The sequence below is a fragment of the Littorina saxatilis genome, linkage group LG9 (assembly GCF_037325665.1).
Source record: "Littorina saxatilis isolate snail1 linkage group LG9, US_GU_Lsax_2.0, whole genome shotgun sequence".
In the NCBI taxonomy this organism is placed as follows: Eukaryota; Metazoa; Mollusca; class Gastropoda; order Littorinimorpha; family Littorinidae; genus Littorina; species Littorina saxatilis.
This window is the reverse complement of record NC_090253.1, coordinates 32867819-32886871: the sequence shown is the minus strand read 5'-3', so window position 1 is coordinate 32886871 and position 19053 is coordinate 32867819. Positions and strand designations below refer to the sequence as shown.

Genomic DNA, 19053 nt, shown 5'->3' with positions numbered 1-19053 from the left:
ACCTGACCACACAGTTACGCCTATTCAAATGCGCGTTGCAAAATGTGCATTTTGAATTTTCTTTTTTATCTGGCGGTACTGACAATATCGTTATCGAAACAATCCCAGTGCACTAAGGGATTTATAGAGCAAATCTCGAAAATAATTATTGAACTCAGCGCTATGCGCTTCGTTCAATAATGAATTTTCTCGATTTGCTCTATAAATCCCTTCGTGCACTGGGATGTCTCAATAACTTAAATAATAAATAAATTTTCTATAGCGCAAGTCCCGAATTCACAGCTCCTAGCGCTTTACAGCTCCAATCGACAAGTCCCGAATTCACAGCTCCAAGCGCTTTACAGCTCCAAGCGCTTTACAGCTCCAAGCGCTTTACAGCTCCAATCGACAAGTCCCGAATTCACAGCTCCAAGCGCATTACAGCTCCAATCGACAGCTGGACCCATGGACAGTTGCACACATCAACAGCTGAACACATCGACAGCTGAACTTATCGACAACTGTCCTCATGAAGAACTGTAGACATCTACAGTTTGACAACTGGACATATTGACAGCTGGACACATCGACAACTAGCTACATCCACGGCTGGACACATCGATAGCTGGACACACCCACAGCTGGACTCATCAACTGCTGGACACATCGATAGCTGGACATATCAACTGCTGGACACACCGACAGCTGGACACATCAACTGCTGGACACAACGACAGCTGGACACATCAACTGCTGGACACATCGATAGCTGGACACATCCACAGCTGGACACATCATCTGCTGGACACATCCACAACTGGACACATTAACTGCTGCACACATCAACTGCTGGACACATCGATAGCTGGACACTACGACAGCTGGACACATCAACTGCAGGACACATTGACAGCTGGACACAACGACAGCTGGACACATCAACTGCTGGACACATCGATAGCCGGACACACCCACAGCTGGACTCATCAACTGCTGGACACATCGATAGCTGGACATATCAACTGCTGGACACACCGACAGCTGGACACATCAACTGCTGGACACAACGACAGCTGAACACATCAACTGCTGGACACATCGATAGCTGGACACATCCACAGCTGGACACATCATCTGCTGGACACATCCACAACTGGACACATTAACTGCTGGACACATCAACTGCTGGACACATCGATAGCTGGACACTACGACAGCTGGACACATCAACTGCAGGACACATTGACAGCTGGACACAACGACAGCTGGACACATCAACTGCTGGACACATCGATAGCCGGACACATCCACAGCTTGACACATCAACTGCTGGATACATCCACAGCTGGACACATCAACTGCTGGACACATCCATAGCTGGACACAACAACAGCTGGACACATCAACTGCTGGACACATCGATAGCTGGACACATTCACAGCTGAACACATCAACTGCTGGACACATTTACAGCTGGACACATCAACTGCTGGACACATCAACTGCTGGACACATCCACAGCTGCTCAAATCAACTGCTTCACACATCCATAGCTGAACACATCGACAACTGGACAGACCGACGGCTGGACACATCGACAACTGGTTACATCGACGGCTGGACACATTGATAGCTGGACACATCAAGAGCTGGACACATTCACTGCTGGACACATTGACAACTGGACACATCGACAGATAAACTCATCGACAAATGTACACATTACGAACTGGACGCATCTACTGTTTGACAACTGGACACATCAATAGCTGGACACATCTACAGTTTGACAACTGGACACATTGACAGCTTAACTCATCGACAGCTTGACACATCGACAGCTGGGCACATCGACAACTGGACACATTGACAGCTGGGCACATCAACAGCTGGACATATCGACAGCTGGGCACATCGACAACTGGACACATCAACAGCTGGGCACATCAACAGCTGAACATATCGACAGTTGGGCACATCGACAGCTGGGCACATCGACAGCTGGACACATCGACAGCTGGGCACATCGACAGCTGGACATATCGACAACTGGACACATCGACAACTGGACACCTCAATCGCTGGACACATCTACAGTGTGACAACTGGACACACTGACAGATAGATTCATCGACAACTGGACACGTCAACAGCTGGGCAACTAGACACAGCGACAGCTGGACACATCAACAACTGAACACATCGACAACTGGACACGTCAACAGCTGGGCAACTAGACACATCGACAGCTGGACACACCGACAACGGGTCACATCAACAGCTGAGCGCTTCGACGCGTGGGTCCAACGATGCGTAGCTCACAAACAAAATGTCCCGTCACCTCGACCTCTGCCATTTGATTTTTGTGTCCACCCTCCCACTCTCTCCTCACCCCCTCCAAACCATGTAAATGTGATGCGCTTACGTATCTGGCGGGTTCCCATGTGAATTTCGCGGGGATGCGCTTGGCGCAGTCGTATCTGATGGATTTTGTGACGTCCTCGTCTGTATTTCCATCACCGTCATCGTCAAGCTCATTGAGCACTTCCTCGTCCACCAGTCCGTCACAGTCGTTGTCCACTTCGTCCGGTGTGTGGCCGTTTGTGACGTTGCAATTGTGTGTCTGGTATAGCGGGAATAAGTTGAACCCGCCCTCAATGTAGTACCTGAAAAAAGGTAATTAATCATTTAATGTGTTCGGTTAGTTTATTGCCTCTCGCGCTTTCTATGAAAATATTAGCTTTGTCCCATAGCCGAAAGTAGCGTGAGCATAACATCTCACTTCAATGCATGCTAGAGTGAGAAGGAATTAAAAAAAAAAAGATATCGAAACACCAAAACACAGAAGCCCGCGAACATATACAGACATTCAGACACAAAACAGGCACCGCCATATAATTATGTACACTCTTCAAAAAAAAGTTAAGGATCACTTTTTTTACAAGCACGCCACACAAAACAGACAAGACCGAATTCTTTCATTGAAAAACAAGAAGGGCAAAGCCCATACGACTCACATGCTTGACCTTGACCTTTATATGACCTTGACCTTCAGGGTCAAGGTCAAATAACTAAACCTAGCAATGACATCATACACTAAGAACTGCTTTACACATTTTTCCTACCAAAATACATGTGACCTTGACCCAAGGTCAAGGTCATCCAAGGTCATGCAACACAAAGCTGTTAATTCAAGACATAGGAAGTACAATGGTGCTTATTGGCTCTTTCTACCATGAGATATGGTCACTTTTAGTGGTTCACTACCTTATTTTGGTCACATTTCATAAGGGTCAAAGTGACCTTGACCTTGATCATATGTGACCAAATGTGTCTCATGATGAAAGCATAACATGTGCCCCACATAATTTTTAAGTTTGAAACAGTTATCTTCCATAGTTCAGGGTCAAGGTCACTTCAAAATATGTATACAATCCAACTTTGAAGAGCTCCTGTGACCTTGACCTTGAAGCAAGGTAAACCAAACTGGTATGAAAAGATGGGGCTTACTTTGCCCTATATATCATATATAGGTGAGGTATTCAATTTCAAAAACTTCAGATAAAATTGGAAAAATGTGAAAAATAGCTGTTTTTTAGACAACATTTATGGCCCCTGCGACCTTGACCTTGAAGCAAGGTCAAGATGCTATGTATGTTTTTTGGGGCCTTGTCATCATACACCATCTTGCCAAATTTGGTACTGATAGACTGAATAGTGTCCAAGAAATATCCAACGTTAAAGTTTTCCGGACGGACGGACGGACGGACGGACGGACGGACGGACGGACGGACGGACGACTCGGGTGAGTACATAGACTCACTTTTGCTTCGCATGTGAGTCAAAAAATTATATCATTGAACAACCAAGGAGTAATGACAAACAAAGCAAAGAGCGAACGCGACAGCGACAATTTAGCTAGAGAACCCTCGAAAATGGAATTCACAACAATGTGAATCAGTGTCAATACAGCGTGTGCCCTCCGTTGTATGCCAGGAATTCAACACATCGTTGGCGCATGGAGTGGATCAGGTTTCATATGAATGCTCTGGGAACTCCATTCCACTCCTGCTGGAGCCATTGCAGCAGTTGACCCAGATTGGCAGGAGGAGGGTGATGTTGCTGTATCCGACGACAAAGCTCGTCCCACATGTGCTCTATGGGGTTCAGGTCCGGGCTGTTGGCTGGCCACAGCATCCTGTTGACCCTGGCCTGCTGGATGAAGGTGTTTACAGCTGCAGAGCGATGGGGAGGTGCGTTGTCATCCTGAAGAATCGCACGAGGGCCGATCGCTTGGAGGGCTGGAACGACCAGGGGTTGCAGGATCTTCTTCTGGTAGCGGACACCGGTCAAGTTGCCCACTACATGGTACAGAGGTGTCCTTAGACGTGTGGTGATCCCTCCCCAGACCATCACAGAGCCTCCGCCAAAACGCTGTCGTTCCAGAACAGCGCCTTCTGCGAAGCGCTCTCCGCGACGCCTCCACACTCGGATGCGACCATCAGCAGGTTCCAAGCAAAAGCGGGACTCATCTGTAAACAACACCTGAGCCCACTGCTGACGTTGCCACCTCACATGTTGAGTGCACCAGGCTCGGCGAGCTGCTCGGTGATTAGCAGTCAGGGTTGTTCCTCGGACTGGACGCCTTGCACGCAAGCCAAAGTTGTGTAAGCGGTTTCGGATCGTCTGACCACTAACAACAGTGTTGGTGGTACCTTGTAGGTGCTGCCTAATGTTGTTTGCCGTAGCCATTCTTTGTTGTATGGCCTGCCTCTGAATGAAGCGATCCTCTCTTTGTGTGGTGACTCTGGACGGACCAGAACGTTGTCGCTCCTGCACTCTTCCAGATGCGTGGAATCTCTGTTTTAGTCTAATGATGACAGAGGGAGCCACTGCAAGCCTCTGCCGGGCCACTTGCCTGGCAGAACACCGTCTTGTAGCCATCCTATTGCCCTTCTTCTATCCAAATCGCTCAGTTTTCTTCGTGGGGGCATGTTGCTACTGTGCATAATTGTGTCAGCGTGTCAACCTTTAAACACAAGCTGGTGAGCGATGTTCATAGCCAGGACCCTGTTGTAGCACGTGCATCGACAGTTAGACACACCAACAGCTGGACACACCGACAGCTGGTCATATCTACGGTTAGACACACCAACAGCTGCACACATCGACAGCTACACACAACGACAGCTAGACACACCAACAGCTGGACACACCGACAGCTGGTCATATCTACAGCTAGACACACCAACAGCTGCACAAATCGACAGCTAGACACATCGACAGCTAGACACACCAACAGCTGGACATACCGACAGCTGGACACATCGACAGCTGGACACATCGACAGCTTGACACAACGACAGCGGGACACATGGACACCTGAACTCTCCGACAACATGGACACATGGACAGCTGGAATCATCGATAGCTGGACACATCGACAGCTGGACACTTCAACAGCTGAACACATCAACTGCTGGACACATCGTGCTGGAGCTTTAAAAAACACCCTTTTTCTTCCAAAATGCAGAAGCTTTTGAGAAGTCCCACAAAGGGAAATAACTCTGCCTGCAAAACAAAATTCTAGGTCAAGACTTTTTGTTCATTTGTTAATTCAAACACAATAATCTTTTAATTATTATGTCGATGCTTAATTTTTTGGCAATTTTTTATAATTAGATCCGTTTTTTCAAGCGATCCTTAACTTTTTTTGAAGAGTGTACATACTTTGGGAATTTGCATTTTTTTTTTTTTTTTTTTGGCAGTAGAAACTCGGGGTCAACACTGCTAAATTGTAACAAATACGGTCTTAGCTGACATATATAGCAATATTTGTGTGATAACAGCTTTGGCTGTGGACAGAAACGAGTACTAGTCCGTTTTAGGCGGCAAATTTAAAGTGAACGCTGCCAAAAGTGAAAACAAGTCGCGTAAGGCGAAGTTACTACATTTAGTCAAGCTGTGGAACTCACAGAATGAAACTGAACGGACTGCATTTTTTCACAATGACCGTAGTCCGCCGCTAGTGCAAAAGGCAGTGAAAGTGACGAGCCTGTACATGTTTAGCGCGGTAGCGGTTGCGTTGTGCTACATAGCACGCTTTACTGTACCTCTCTTCGTTTTAACTTTCTGAGCGTGTTTTTAATCCAAACATATCATATCTATATGTTTTTGGAATCAGGAACCGACAAGGAATAAGATGAAATTGTTTTTAAAACGATTTCGGAAATTTAATTTTAATCATAATTTTTATATTTTTAATTTTCAGAGCTTGTTTTTAATCCGAATATAACATATTTATATGTTTTTGGAATCAGTACATGATGAAAAATAAAATAAAAGTAATTTTGGATCGTTTTATAAAAAAATAATTTTAATTACAATTTTCAGATTTTTAATGACCAAAGTCATTAATTAATTGTTAAGCCTACATGCTCAAATGCAATACCGAAGTCCGGCCTTCGTCAAAGATCGCTTGGCCAAAATGTCAATCAATTTGATTGAAAAATGAAGGTGTGACAGTGCCGCCTCAACTTTTACAAAAAGCCGGATATGACGTCATAAAAGACATTTATCGAAAAAATGAAAAAAACATCTGGGGATATCATACCCAGGAACTCTCATGTAAAATTTAATAAAGATCGGTCCAGTAGTTTACTCTGAATCGCTCTACAGACACACACGCACAGACACACACACACACGCACACACACACACACACACACATACACCACGACCCTCGTCTCGATTCCCCCCTCTATGGTAAAACATTTAGTCATAACTTAACTAAATGTAAAAAGCGAAAAAGCCTAACGGTTTTGAGGTTTGTGTTTCTGAAACTGTTTTGACATGTATAAGTTATCTAGAGAGGGTGAATACAGCGAATGAAACTGTTTTGAGCGCTTTTGAGCCGTTAGTTTGTCAGAACAGGAGGTGGTCCACATTCTAGTATCCGGTCCATATAAGGAGCCCTTCCCCTACTACAGATACATACACACACCCTCGCACGCACACTTTCACGAACATGAGTTGCTGGTAAGAGATTAAAAGAACAGGTCAAGCAAATAAACAAACACTCAAACCAACTAACAACATTGGTTAAATTTTAACCAATGTTGTTAGTTGGTTTGGATGTTTGATTTTTTGCTTGACCTGTTCTTTCTCAACTTGTTGTTAGATCTGTTTTTATTGGGTTTTTTGTGTGGTTTTTTTGTGTGTGCTTGTTTGTTTGTTTAGAAAATGAAGTCGTGACAGTACTGCCTGAACAGTGTTGAAAAACCGGATAATCAAGTCTGGGGATGTCACCTCGAATAATGTGTATGTAAAGTTTCATTAAGATCTGCCAAGTAGTTGTCCGGAAATTGCTCCAAAAGCACACACACACACACACACACACACACACACACAGGGCCGGACCAAATGAGTTGTAAGGGGGGGGTTCCTCCTTTTTTGGGGGGGCAAATCAGCGAAGTGGCGAAGCCACAAGCGCGCGCCTGCTGAACTAGGGGGGTCCGGGGGCATGCTCCCCCGGAAAATTGTTGAAAAACGGTTAACATCTGTGCAATCTGGTGCATTCTGGGCCTTGTTTTGAGGGTTAAGAGCGGCATTGTTTTGGTGCTAAACTGACTAGTAAAAGTCAAAGCAAGGTACATGCTTTTTCCAGGGGTTGGGTTCCGGAACACACACACACACATGCTTTCTCTCTCACATACGTCACAACCCTCATCTGAATTTCCAAGTCTAGTTGAAAATGTTTTGTGAAAACTTGAATAGCTCCTGTGTTTGAGCTTCATTTACGACGAATCAAATTTATGCGCTGATTTCTGTTGATCCCATGAGCTGCTTGAGGTGAATACGCTGTGTGTTCCATGTGTACTAGAGTTTATCCTACATACTTGAGAGAGACACTCGTGAGATAGTAATCGTTCAAATCACACGCGTGTAATACATGATATACAGTATATCATGTAAATCAGGTCATGTCAAGCAAGTCTGGTAGGGACCTGTTTTTCCACTGCTTATGATGCCAAAGTCACCGAGACAAACGTCATTATAAAAAAAAATTGCGCTCGCTAATTCCCCTCGATGAATTTTTAGAACTAACACGTCACGCCACACTTTCAGAGTGACGTTTCTTTGCTTTGACGTAAATAGATTGCACGAGGCTGTAGAAGAGATCGATGTTCCAAAAACCAGCATCTTCTATTTAGCTGCCTCGACTGCAGGACATTTACAGTAACTTACACGTAGGTACAGTTTGTAGGTTTAACAGAATACTACACGGCTCTCTGTGTCGTACCATGTTTACACTCGTTGCTATTTCACATAGTGAACAGCTCGCTCTCGCTCGCAGTTCAATATTTAAAAAATTAACTCGTGTAACTCTTTTGGGCTGGGGCTCGTTAAATCTTGCAAACATAATATACATTCTGCAAACACAATTCGTCACCTTTCTAAAACGTATTGATTAGGAACACCTGCATTATTTTCTAAATATAAGTTATGAAATGTGATTCAAACAATAAATGTAAATTCGCTCAACTAGGACAACAATTTCATATTATGTTTTACCAAACATTTACAAAATAAAACTCAAAAACAGTGTATTTCTGAGAAAAATGAAAAACAAGAAGGGGGGAAAACTGTGGTTGTCGAACTGAGCCAGAGGCTGGGGAATACCAAAAAATCGACCCATGGGAAAATGATCAAGATATCCAGGACTCAAAGTGTGTAACCTATATATATTCAAAATGAGTTTTAGCCCAGGAACGCAGAAGAAGAAGAAGAAGAAGAAGAAGAAAATATGAGTAATCATTTTAGGCTCACTCTTTCGACTGTATAGAAGTGCAAACATATTTGTAGTTTATCTCTTTGTGGTTTCTGTAATTTTGAGGGATAAAAGTCAATATCAATAATAAATATTAGAAAAGGAAAAAAAAATCACAAAAAAAACCCAACAATAATAAATATTAACTTTCACATTGATAACTGTTATCATAATTACTGTTGGTGCTAGTATGACGTAATAGTCTGTTGCAAAATGAGAGTAGACGAAATTCTTCGCACCAACGGGGATTACATTCTTAGTAATAAGGGGAATAATTTGTTGTAACGGAAAAAATAACCTCTTGCAAACTGTGTGAGGGGAGTAACATTTTTGTACGACATTTTTACTCCCGAGTACACCTGTCGTGGGGAGTAATTTCCTCGTGCTAGGGGGGAGTAATTTGTTTGTTAAGGGGGGTAACATTTTTGTACGAAATTTTTACTCGGAGTACACCTTGTCGTGGGGAGTAATTTTCTCGTGTAATGGGGAAGTAATCTTTTGGTAAGGGGAGTGACATTTTCGTTCCAAAAGTTTACTCAGGAGTAAACATTTCGTGGGAGTAATTTTCTCGTGCTGCACCGACGCGCGTTCCTAATTATTTTTGTTCGTTTGGTTATTTGTTTGTTTGCTTGTTTGTTTGCTTGCTTGTTTGTTTGTTTGTTAGTTCGATTGTTTGTTGTGAGCCCTACGCAGCTTCGAATCGCTTGAGGATGAAGTGCTCGTGAAAGAAGCGACGTGAAGTGTTCTGCTTGGCTTTCAGATTTATGCCCACATTGCGGGACTTTTCCAGCGCGGGACAGACCCAAAAGCTGCCCACTTTCATGTTCAGGGCACAGGGGATGTTTCCACCCAGCGGCTCAGGTTTGCTGGCAGGTCGTCCCGCCACTTGTGTCTGCAGAGGAAATAACGCACACAACCTTTAAATGTCCGTGGAGAGGTTGTTGAGGAACAAGAAGAGCAAACAACAAGTCGCGTAAGGCGAAAATACAATATTTAGTCAAGTAGCTGTCGAACTCACAGAATGAAAGTGAACGCAATGCCATTTTTCAGCAAGACCGTATACTCGTAGCATCGTCAGTCCACCGCTCATGGCAAAGGCAGTGAAATTGACAAGAAGAGCGGGGTAGTAGTTGCGCTAAGGATAGCACGCTTTTCTGTACCTCTCTTTGTTTTAACTTTCTGAGCGTGTTTTTAATCCAAACATATCATATCTATATGTTTTTGGAATCAGGAACCGACAAGGAATAAGATGAAAGTGTTTTTAAATTGATTTGGACAATTTAATTTTGATAATAATTTTTATATATTTAATTTTCAGAGCTTGTTTTTAATCCGAATATAACATATTTATATGTTTTTGGAATCAGCAAATGATGGAAAATAAGATAAACGTAAATTTGGATCGTTTTATAAATTTTAATTTTTTTTACAATTTTCAGATTTTTAATGACCAAAGTCATTAATTAATTTTTAAGCCACCAAGCTGAAATGCAATACCGAACCCCGGGCTTCGTCGAAGATTACTTGACCAAAATTTCAACCAATTTGGTTGAAAAATGAGGGCGTGACAGTGCCGCCTCAACTTTCACGAAAAGCCGGATATGACGTCATCAAAGACATTTATCAAAAAAATGAAAAAAACGTTCGGGGATTTCATACCCAGGAACTCTCATGTCAAATTTCATAAAGATCGGTCCAGTAGTTTAGTCTGAATCGCTCTACACACACACACACACACGCACACACGCACATACACTTGTACACCACGACCCTCGTTTCGATTCCCCCTCGATGTTAAAATATTTAGTCAAGACTTGACTAAATATAAAAATGGATACACAAAAATGTTTTGCATACCTGTGCAACCTTCTAGCTTTCAATACCTATTTGTTGGCCTTTGTCTTTTTACCCCTGTGCTGGTTGTTCTGATTGGGTAGTGCTCAATTCACGTCGAAGATTGCTGGGCCAAAATTTGATTGAACAAGAAGGGCAAAGCCCATACGACTCACATGCTTTACACATTTTTCCTACCAAAATACATGTGACCTTGACCCAAGGTCAAGGTCATCCAAGGTCATGCAACACAAAGCTGTTAATTCAAGACATAGGAAGTACAATGGTGCTTATTGGCTCTTTCTACCATGAGATATGGTCACTTTTAGTGGTTCACTACCTTATTTTGGTCACATTTCATAAGGGTCAAAGTGACCTTGACCTTGATCATATGTGACCAAATGTGTCTCATGATGAAAGCATAACATGTGCCCCACATAATTTTTAAGTTTGAAACAGTTATCTTCCATAGTTCAGGGTCAAGGTCACTTCAAAATATGTATACAATCCAACTTTGAAGAGCTCCTGTGACCTTGACCTTGAAGCAAGGTAAACCAAACTGGTATCAAAAGATGGGGCTTACTTTGCCCTATATATCATATATAGGTGAGGTATTGAATCTCAAAAACTTCAGAGAAAATGGGAAAAATGTGAAAAATAGCTGTTTTTTAGGCAACATTTATGGCCCCTGCGACCTTGACCTTGAAGCAAGGTCAAGATGCTATGTATGTTTTTTGGGGCCTTGTCATCATACACCATCTTGCCAAATTTGGTACTGATAGACTGAATAGTGTCCAAGAAATATCCAACGTTAAAGTTTTCCGGACGGACGACTCGGGTGAGTACATAGACTCACTTTTGCTTCGCATGTGAGTCAAAAATGAGGGTGTGACAGTGCCGCCTCAACTTTTACAAAAAGCCGGATATGACGTCATCAAAGTTATTTATCGAAAAAAAGAAAACAACGTCCGGGGATATCATTCCCAGGAACTCTCATGTCAAATTTCATAAAGATCGGTCCAGTAGTTTGGTCTGAATCGCTCTACACACACACACGCACAGACAGACAGACAGACACACACACACACACACACACACACACACACACACACACACACACACACACACACACACACATACACCATGACCCCCGTCTCGATTACCCCTCTATGTTAAAACATTTAGTCAAAACTTGACTAAATGTAAAAAGAAAACACACCAGTAACCAGGTTAGGTACGTTTATATCTATAATCAATATTTCGGCACGTTACTGCCTTCTTCGGGATGGTAAGCTCATGGAAATAATGGAATTACGGCACGTGACATACAGTGTAATGAATTGTTATGATGATTAATGTTTGTGAGTGTGTGTGAGTGTGAGTGTGTGTGTGTGTGTGTGTGTGTGTGTTTGTGTGTGTGCGTGTGCGTGTGTGTGTGTGTGGCTGTGTGGCTAAGACTGTGGGCGGCAGTGCGAACTATGTGTGTGGCTGTGTTCGTAGGTGACCATTTCAGAATGCTTGTTGTACGTGCTTGTGCGTGCGCGCGAGTGAGCGCTCGAGTCGATGCGTGTCTGCATGTGCCCCAACATATCCTGTCGTTATTGTTAACATGCTTTAAACAACTCCGGACGATGCATTCCCCTGATTTTATACAGTACTTATAAAATCATTACCACTGAACGCTGCTTCATGTTGGCACTCTATTACAAAATATTGTAAAGCTCAGCTTTTTTTCCCAGTCTGTTGTGACACATGTCTTAATCTCTCTACATTGGATAAATCAGATACACTCGATTTTAAGTATTTTACTTACAGAGCCACCCTTTCGATTCCTCATGGAAACCAACTCTTCAAAACTAACTCTGTACCGCATGTTTTGACTTTTTGTTTGTTTCAAACCTCCCCTTAGCAACCACGACTTCTGTCATTCTCTTTTTCTTTCACCGAAGCGCGAGATGCATCCAGAAGACATGTAAATACACCCTTAATTCTCTTGGCTATATTCCACTGTTTTCAGTTCTGCTAGGAAATGTCACTTAGTTTAAGTTTGTACAGAGCCAGAGTTGGGTGCTTTTATGGAAGGACAGTGGTTCTTTGTCGCAAATTGTCATTTTTGTGCAAAAATATTGTATTACCATTTTTGATTTTGTTGTTTTGTAAAGGTTCAAACCGTGTCACGCTATCGTTGTGTACCTTTTTATTCTTTGCCAGCTTCCTTAGGGCTAAGAAACGTGGAACTGAACGTCTTGTTAGCAGAGATATTTATGATAAAGAGAATAATTATGTAGATAAACTGTTTGCCCGGACATCACTTTATTTAGCCAGTGATGTTGAGAAAAATCCAGGCCCAGATGAAAATAAAGTCACGGTGGTACACATTAACGTTAGAAGTTTAAGGAATAAAATTGATTTGTTACAACCTGAAGTTCAGCAGCATGGTATGTTAACACTTTCTGAGACATGATTGTCACCTGCAGATGATAATTCCTCTTTAAGTATACCTAATTGTAATCCTCCTGTACGCCTCGACCGTCCAGGTGATCCTCATGGAGGCGTGGCCATTTACGTTAAGAATTATTTATATTGTAAACCCCGACCTGATCTCCAAGTTGATGGTCTTGAAGCAGTCTGGATTGAGACAAAGTTGAGCCATGTTGGCATTTTGATTGGCTCATTCTATCGCCCACCCAGTGCAAATATTCATTATTGGGATTTAAGGGCAGGTGGGCCAGTGCAAATTGATCAAATTGTTCAAAAAACTGTTTTTGATATTTTTGCAGATTATTGTTCCATAACCTACCTATCATCCATGTGTGTCAGTGTTTTTGTCAAAAGTGTCCTATTTATCTGTCAATACAGACAACATGTGAACATGTGTGGTATTGATTGTCTTCTGTAGTCGATATTCCCCCGCCAAAAAATGTCTCATTTCAAAGGCTAGTTACGGCTTTGTCCACAGCAAAACAGTGCATTCACGACATACGAAACTGCGCAGCAGCTCTTGACCTATAACATGACATCAGTGTTTTGATGAATGTTCCATTCACTCAGCCACTAGTCCGTTGCAAAGGCAGCAATCGTAATCGAACGGAAATGTCCTTATTTGGAAGGTACTCGACATCCATTGGTTCGTTTCATAAACCGAAATCGGGAACCAGTTTACTTTGTGAGTGCGCATGCTCAGCTTACGAATTTTGCATACGGAAACTACCGAAGAGACTCTCGGCCATGACGGGAACACCCGAAGTTCACTCGGTTTTACAACATCCTGGTTACACATCAAACGATCGGTGACAACCGAAAGCGAATTTTTCCTTGAGAAACAACCTTTGATACGATAACAATGGCTCGAAATAAGAAAGAGGACAATGTCTTTATTAGTTCGGTTAGCAACAACAAGTAGTTAGGCCAAAGTTTGGATTCTGCCGGTGTTTCCGATACAGAGGAAAGCTTTGATCTCCACGCAGATCCACAGGTCGCCATTTCCGAACACGCCATGCATGGCGCAGACTTTTTACGTCTAGGCACTGGCTTGCTTTGCGCTGAATTTGAGTCAGTTTCTGAGCAGTATCTCCTCGACAAGCAAGTCGAGCATTTGCTACGCAAAAAAACAAAAACAGGAGAAAGTATCCAACATCATTCAGATTATCGGTAATGTTTGCTGGGCCTGCCATTTCACGAACGAAACTGGATCAGCAACTGTTTGTATCAATCTGCACTTTCGTAAATTCCGTCACTGTCACTGTGTCATTTTCTTCACCGCGATACACAGTTCATTGCGAAGAGCTTCCTCAGTAAATCGTTCAGATTCCACGTACGATTTGTTGTCAAAAAACAACTCAAACGAAAGTTTCAAACTCATCATCCTCCATCTTGCTTGTCGAAGCACCAAAGTACTGTATCGATGTAAAAACAAAAGCAGAAAACTTCGACCAACAAATTCAGCGCATAAGACACGACGAGATAACGGAAGGAAATAAGCCTCGTTCTGGCTCAAGTAAGTTACCGTTAAAAATACCGTTATTCTCGCATGCAAATACAAACGAGAATCGGGTCATTGATACACGTTTAGCGCTGGAGCAGTATCCCCATGCTGGTTGACAGAGGGAAAGAAGGGATGGACGCATAAATTCGCTGCTGGCGTGCTAAAGGCTAAGTAGTTTGCAATTCAAATAAACTAAGCTGTTCATTCATAACACAGTTTTGTCCTTGTATGTCTGTTTCAATAGTGTTTCTGTGGTGTTCAATCTTCAATGTCGTTTTTCTCAGTTCAGCCATTTTGCCTACGGTTACGTCTTGGGTTACGCGATTTCTCTGGCTGTAATTTAGCTAGAGCAATATTTTCTTTTGTAGTTTGTGCAGAATATAACATTCTGGGGGATTACGAAGGGATTTTGCTGAAATTTTATTATAGTCATATCCAGATTATTTCAAAAAATAATTTCGCAAGCGTTACCCTAAAGTTTGACAGTTGTAACAAAGAAGTGTTCCTAACTCCAAATATAAATATAATAAACAAGATCTGCTTCGTAATCCCCTAGAGCATACCCAGAAGGATAAAATAAAACAATAATTAGAAGTGTGACAATCACATCTGATGAAAATCCGTGTATCTCCTGTACTCCACTTTTGTCTGTATTTTGACTGTTTTTGTCGCGTAAAACAAAAACCAGCAAACGAAAATACAAAAAGTGACTATTCTTTGTCATCATTTGTTCATTTCTTTCATAAAATAACATTCAGACACAATAAAACATTCAAAATAAAAAAAAAGGTAGTGCACTGGCCCACCTCCCCTTAATTGATGAAAGTTTAAAGCGAGTGAACAACCAGTTATTGAGATTTGTGATCCTGGGCGATTTCAACGTCGACATACTGAACTTTCCATCGCGGAACTTTTGAATATTTTACATGCGCACCAGCTCTGTCAACTTGTAAAGACGCCGACACGTGTAACAGCCACCACAAGTACATGTATAGACATTATTATTACCCAGTTGGTTAAATCTGTGAATGTTTTGCCACCTATTTGTAGAGACCGGCACGGTGGCCTAGTGGTAAGGCGTCCGCCCTGTGATCGGGAGGTCGTGGGTTCGAACCCCGGCCGGGTCATACCTAAGACTTTAAAATTGGCAATCTAGTGGCTGCTCCGCCTGGCGTCTGGCATTATGGGGTTAGTGCTAGGACTGGTTGGTCCGGTGTCAGAATAATGTGACTGGGTGAGACATGAAGCCTGTGCTGCGACTTCTGTCTTGTGTGTGGCGCACGTTATATGTCAAAGCAGCACCGCCCTGATATGGCCCTTTGTGGTCGGCTGGGCGTTAAGCCTGTATTTGTTATTTCCGCCATTATGAAAATGTGTGTAATTTAGTATTGTTCTGGTCACGTAAAATAAGCATTTGCTTGGGTGCGTGTCCTAGTTGTATGTTTTGAATTGTTTCATGCGAAGAATTCTGAACACAATTTTGTTTAAAACAAGAGCAAACAATCGATCGCCTCCCTTTTGCAGTGAAGGTGCAGACACTAAGCGATACCAATGTGACCTTGACAGGTGACTTAAGGCAGTCTAATCTGTAGAATGCGTAAGGGTCATGAAAACTTATAAGTAAGTTTCAGAGCTATTTGTTTCAAAAACGTTAATATTCTTCAAGAAAGTGATATTTTCAAGTTCCCTTGTTAACCCGCACTTGACCTTGTTGTGACCTTGAAATCTGACACAAATCAAGCAACCTCTCACTATAACGGGAGGAAAACTTGGAAGTACGTGAAGCTGCACATTTTGAGCTTCAACAAGAAAGGCACATGCTTTATACAACTCCCCCTCAGCATCATCACCAAGTGTTGGCGTCCAGAAATGCGCAGCTGTGTTCAACTTACAGCTGACGTAAGCCGCCCAAGCCCACCGCACGTGGACTAATCACGCGCCGACTGTGGTCTTTAATATTCAGCCTTCGTGCGCCGCAAAATACGCATGGACTGATGTTATCTACCCTCATTCCCAAGCCCCCCCCCCCCCTCCCCCATTCATGCCAGGAGTATTTCTGACCATGCCGAGCAAGCGGTTGAGCTGGACGAAGACGCAGGGGTCGGCGTAGTACTGCTCCACAGCGGCCACGGTGACCAGGGAGTGCACGCGGTACATGGTAGCGCCCATCCCCGTGTAGACGCTGGGCATGTAGGGAGTGGTCAGCATAAACAACACCTGGAACGGTTTCGTTCCGGTCAGCGTCACCAGGCTCTTCTTGCCGAACTGTCACACAGGCAACACGGAAAAGTGAGCATTCTCACTTTATCCTTGATTCAAACTATTCTACTGACTCAAACTCTTCGCTTAAGGTAAGGAAACCCCATGATTTTGCGCAAAATTGCGGTTTTTTGTGTTCGTGCTACACACTTGAATACAAACCGATTTGCACAAAACTTGCTCGGTACATACACTGAGCACAAAAAGTTAAGGATATTTTTTCAGTGTTTTAGAGCAGTTTTTTGGTCAGAAATATACGTGTATTTGAAGATCAGTCTTTCTTCTGCTGAAAAATGTGTTTCTGGAATCTGAGTAATATTTGGGTATGACGTCACAGGTCCGTGACCACGCCTACCCTAAACAAGTCGCGTAAGGCGAAAATACAATATTTAGTCAAGTAGCTGTCGAACTCACAGAATGAAACTGAACACAACGCAACGCAGCAAGACCGTATACTCGTAGCATCGTCACTCCACCGCTCGTGGCAAAGAAAGTGCCCGTGGAATTGACAAGAAGAGCGGGGTATTCGTTGCGCTGAGAAGGATAGCACGCTTTTCTGTACCTCTCTTCGTTTTAACTTTCTGAGCGTGTTTTTAATCCAAACATATCATATCTATATATTTTTGGAATCAGGAACCGACAAGGAATAAGATGAAAGCGTTTTTAAATTGATTTCGAAAAAAAATGTTTGATAATAATTTTTATATATTTAATTTTCAGAGCTTGTTTTTAATCCGAATATAACATATTTATATGTTTTTGGAATCAGCAAATGATGGAGAATAAGATAAACGTAAATTTGGATCGTTTTATAAATTTTTAATTTTTTTTACAATTTTCAGATTTTTAATGACCAAAGTCATTAATTAATTTTTAAGCCACCAAGCTGAAATGCAATACCGAACCCCGGGCTTCGTCGAAGATTACTTGACCAAAATTTCAACCAATTTGGTTGAAAAATGAGGGCGTGACAGTGCCGCCTCAACTTTCACGAAAAGCCGGATATGACGTCATCAAAGACATTTATCAAAAAAATGAAAAAAACGTTCGGGGATTTCATACCCAGGAACTCTCATGTCAAATTTCATAAAGATCGGTCCAGTAGTTTAGTCTGAATCGCTCTACACACACGCACACACGCACGCACATACACCACGACCCTCGTTTCGATTCCCCCTCGATGTTAAAATATTTAGTCAAAACTTGACTAAATATAAAAATGGCGTTTTTTGACGGCATGACTCACTTTCAACCGTCGAAACAGTGACTTAAACTGAATGATATTTTACATTTTTTACATCCGAAAGTTTATTTGGTATCTTACCTAACATTTCGTTCAAATCCGTCGCGCAGTCAGGCTGATCTAGCGTGTAAAAGAGAGTGACCACAATCCTGAACAAGTCGCGTAAGGCGAAAATACAACATTTAGTCAAGTAGCTGTCGAACTCACAGAATGAAACTAAACGCAATGCAACGCAGCAAGACCGTATACTCGTAACATCGTCAGTCCACCGCTCACGGCAAAGGCAGTGAAATTGACAAGAAGAGCGGGGTAGTAGTTGCGCTGAGAACGATAGCACGCTTTTCTGTACCTCTCTTCGTTTTAACTTTCTGAGCGTGTTTTTAATCCAAACATATCATATCTATATGTTTTTGGAATCAGGAACCGACAAGGAATAAGATGACTTCGACAATTTAATTTTGATCATAATTTTTATATATTTAATTTTCAGAGCTTGTTTTTAATCCAAATATAACATATTTATATGTTTTTGGAATCAGCAAATGATGGAGAATAAGATGAACGTAAATTTGGATCGTTTTATAAAAAACATATTTTTTTTACAATTTTCAGATTTTTAATGACCAAAGTCATTAATTAATTTTTAAGCCACCAAGCTGAAATGCAATACCGAAGTCCGGGCTTCGTCGAACAATACTTGACCAAAATTTCAACCAATTTGGTTGAAAAATGAGGGCGTGACAGTGCCGCCTCAACTTTCACGAAAAGCCGGATATGACGTCATCAAAGACATTTATCAAAAAAATGAAAAAAACGTATGGGGATATCATACCCAGGAACTTTCATGTCAAATTTCATAAAGATCGGTCCAGTAGTTTGGTCTGAATCGCTCTACACGCACGCACACACACACACATACACACA

General features: G+C 42.3%; 1 protein-coding gene across 1 annotated transcript in view; it reads right to left on the bottom strand.

Moving 5' to 3' along the window:
* LOC138977050 (uncharacterized) overlaps positions 1–19053 on the bottom strand; it is a 64748-nt gene that overhangs the window by 6508 nt on the left and 39187 nt on the right. Inside the window, exons 7-9 of the mRNA XM_070349958.1 lie at positions 16689–16892; positions 9499–9701; positions 2405–2645 (exon numbers count right to left, since the gene is read on the bottom strand). Coding sequence (XP_070206059.1) covers positions 2405–2645; positions 9499–9701; positions 16689–16892 — 648 coding nt within the window. The remainder of the gene's footprint in view (positions 1–2404; positions 2646–9498; positions 9702–16688; positions 16893–19053) is intronic.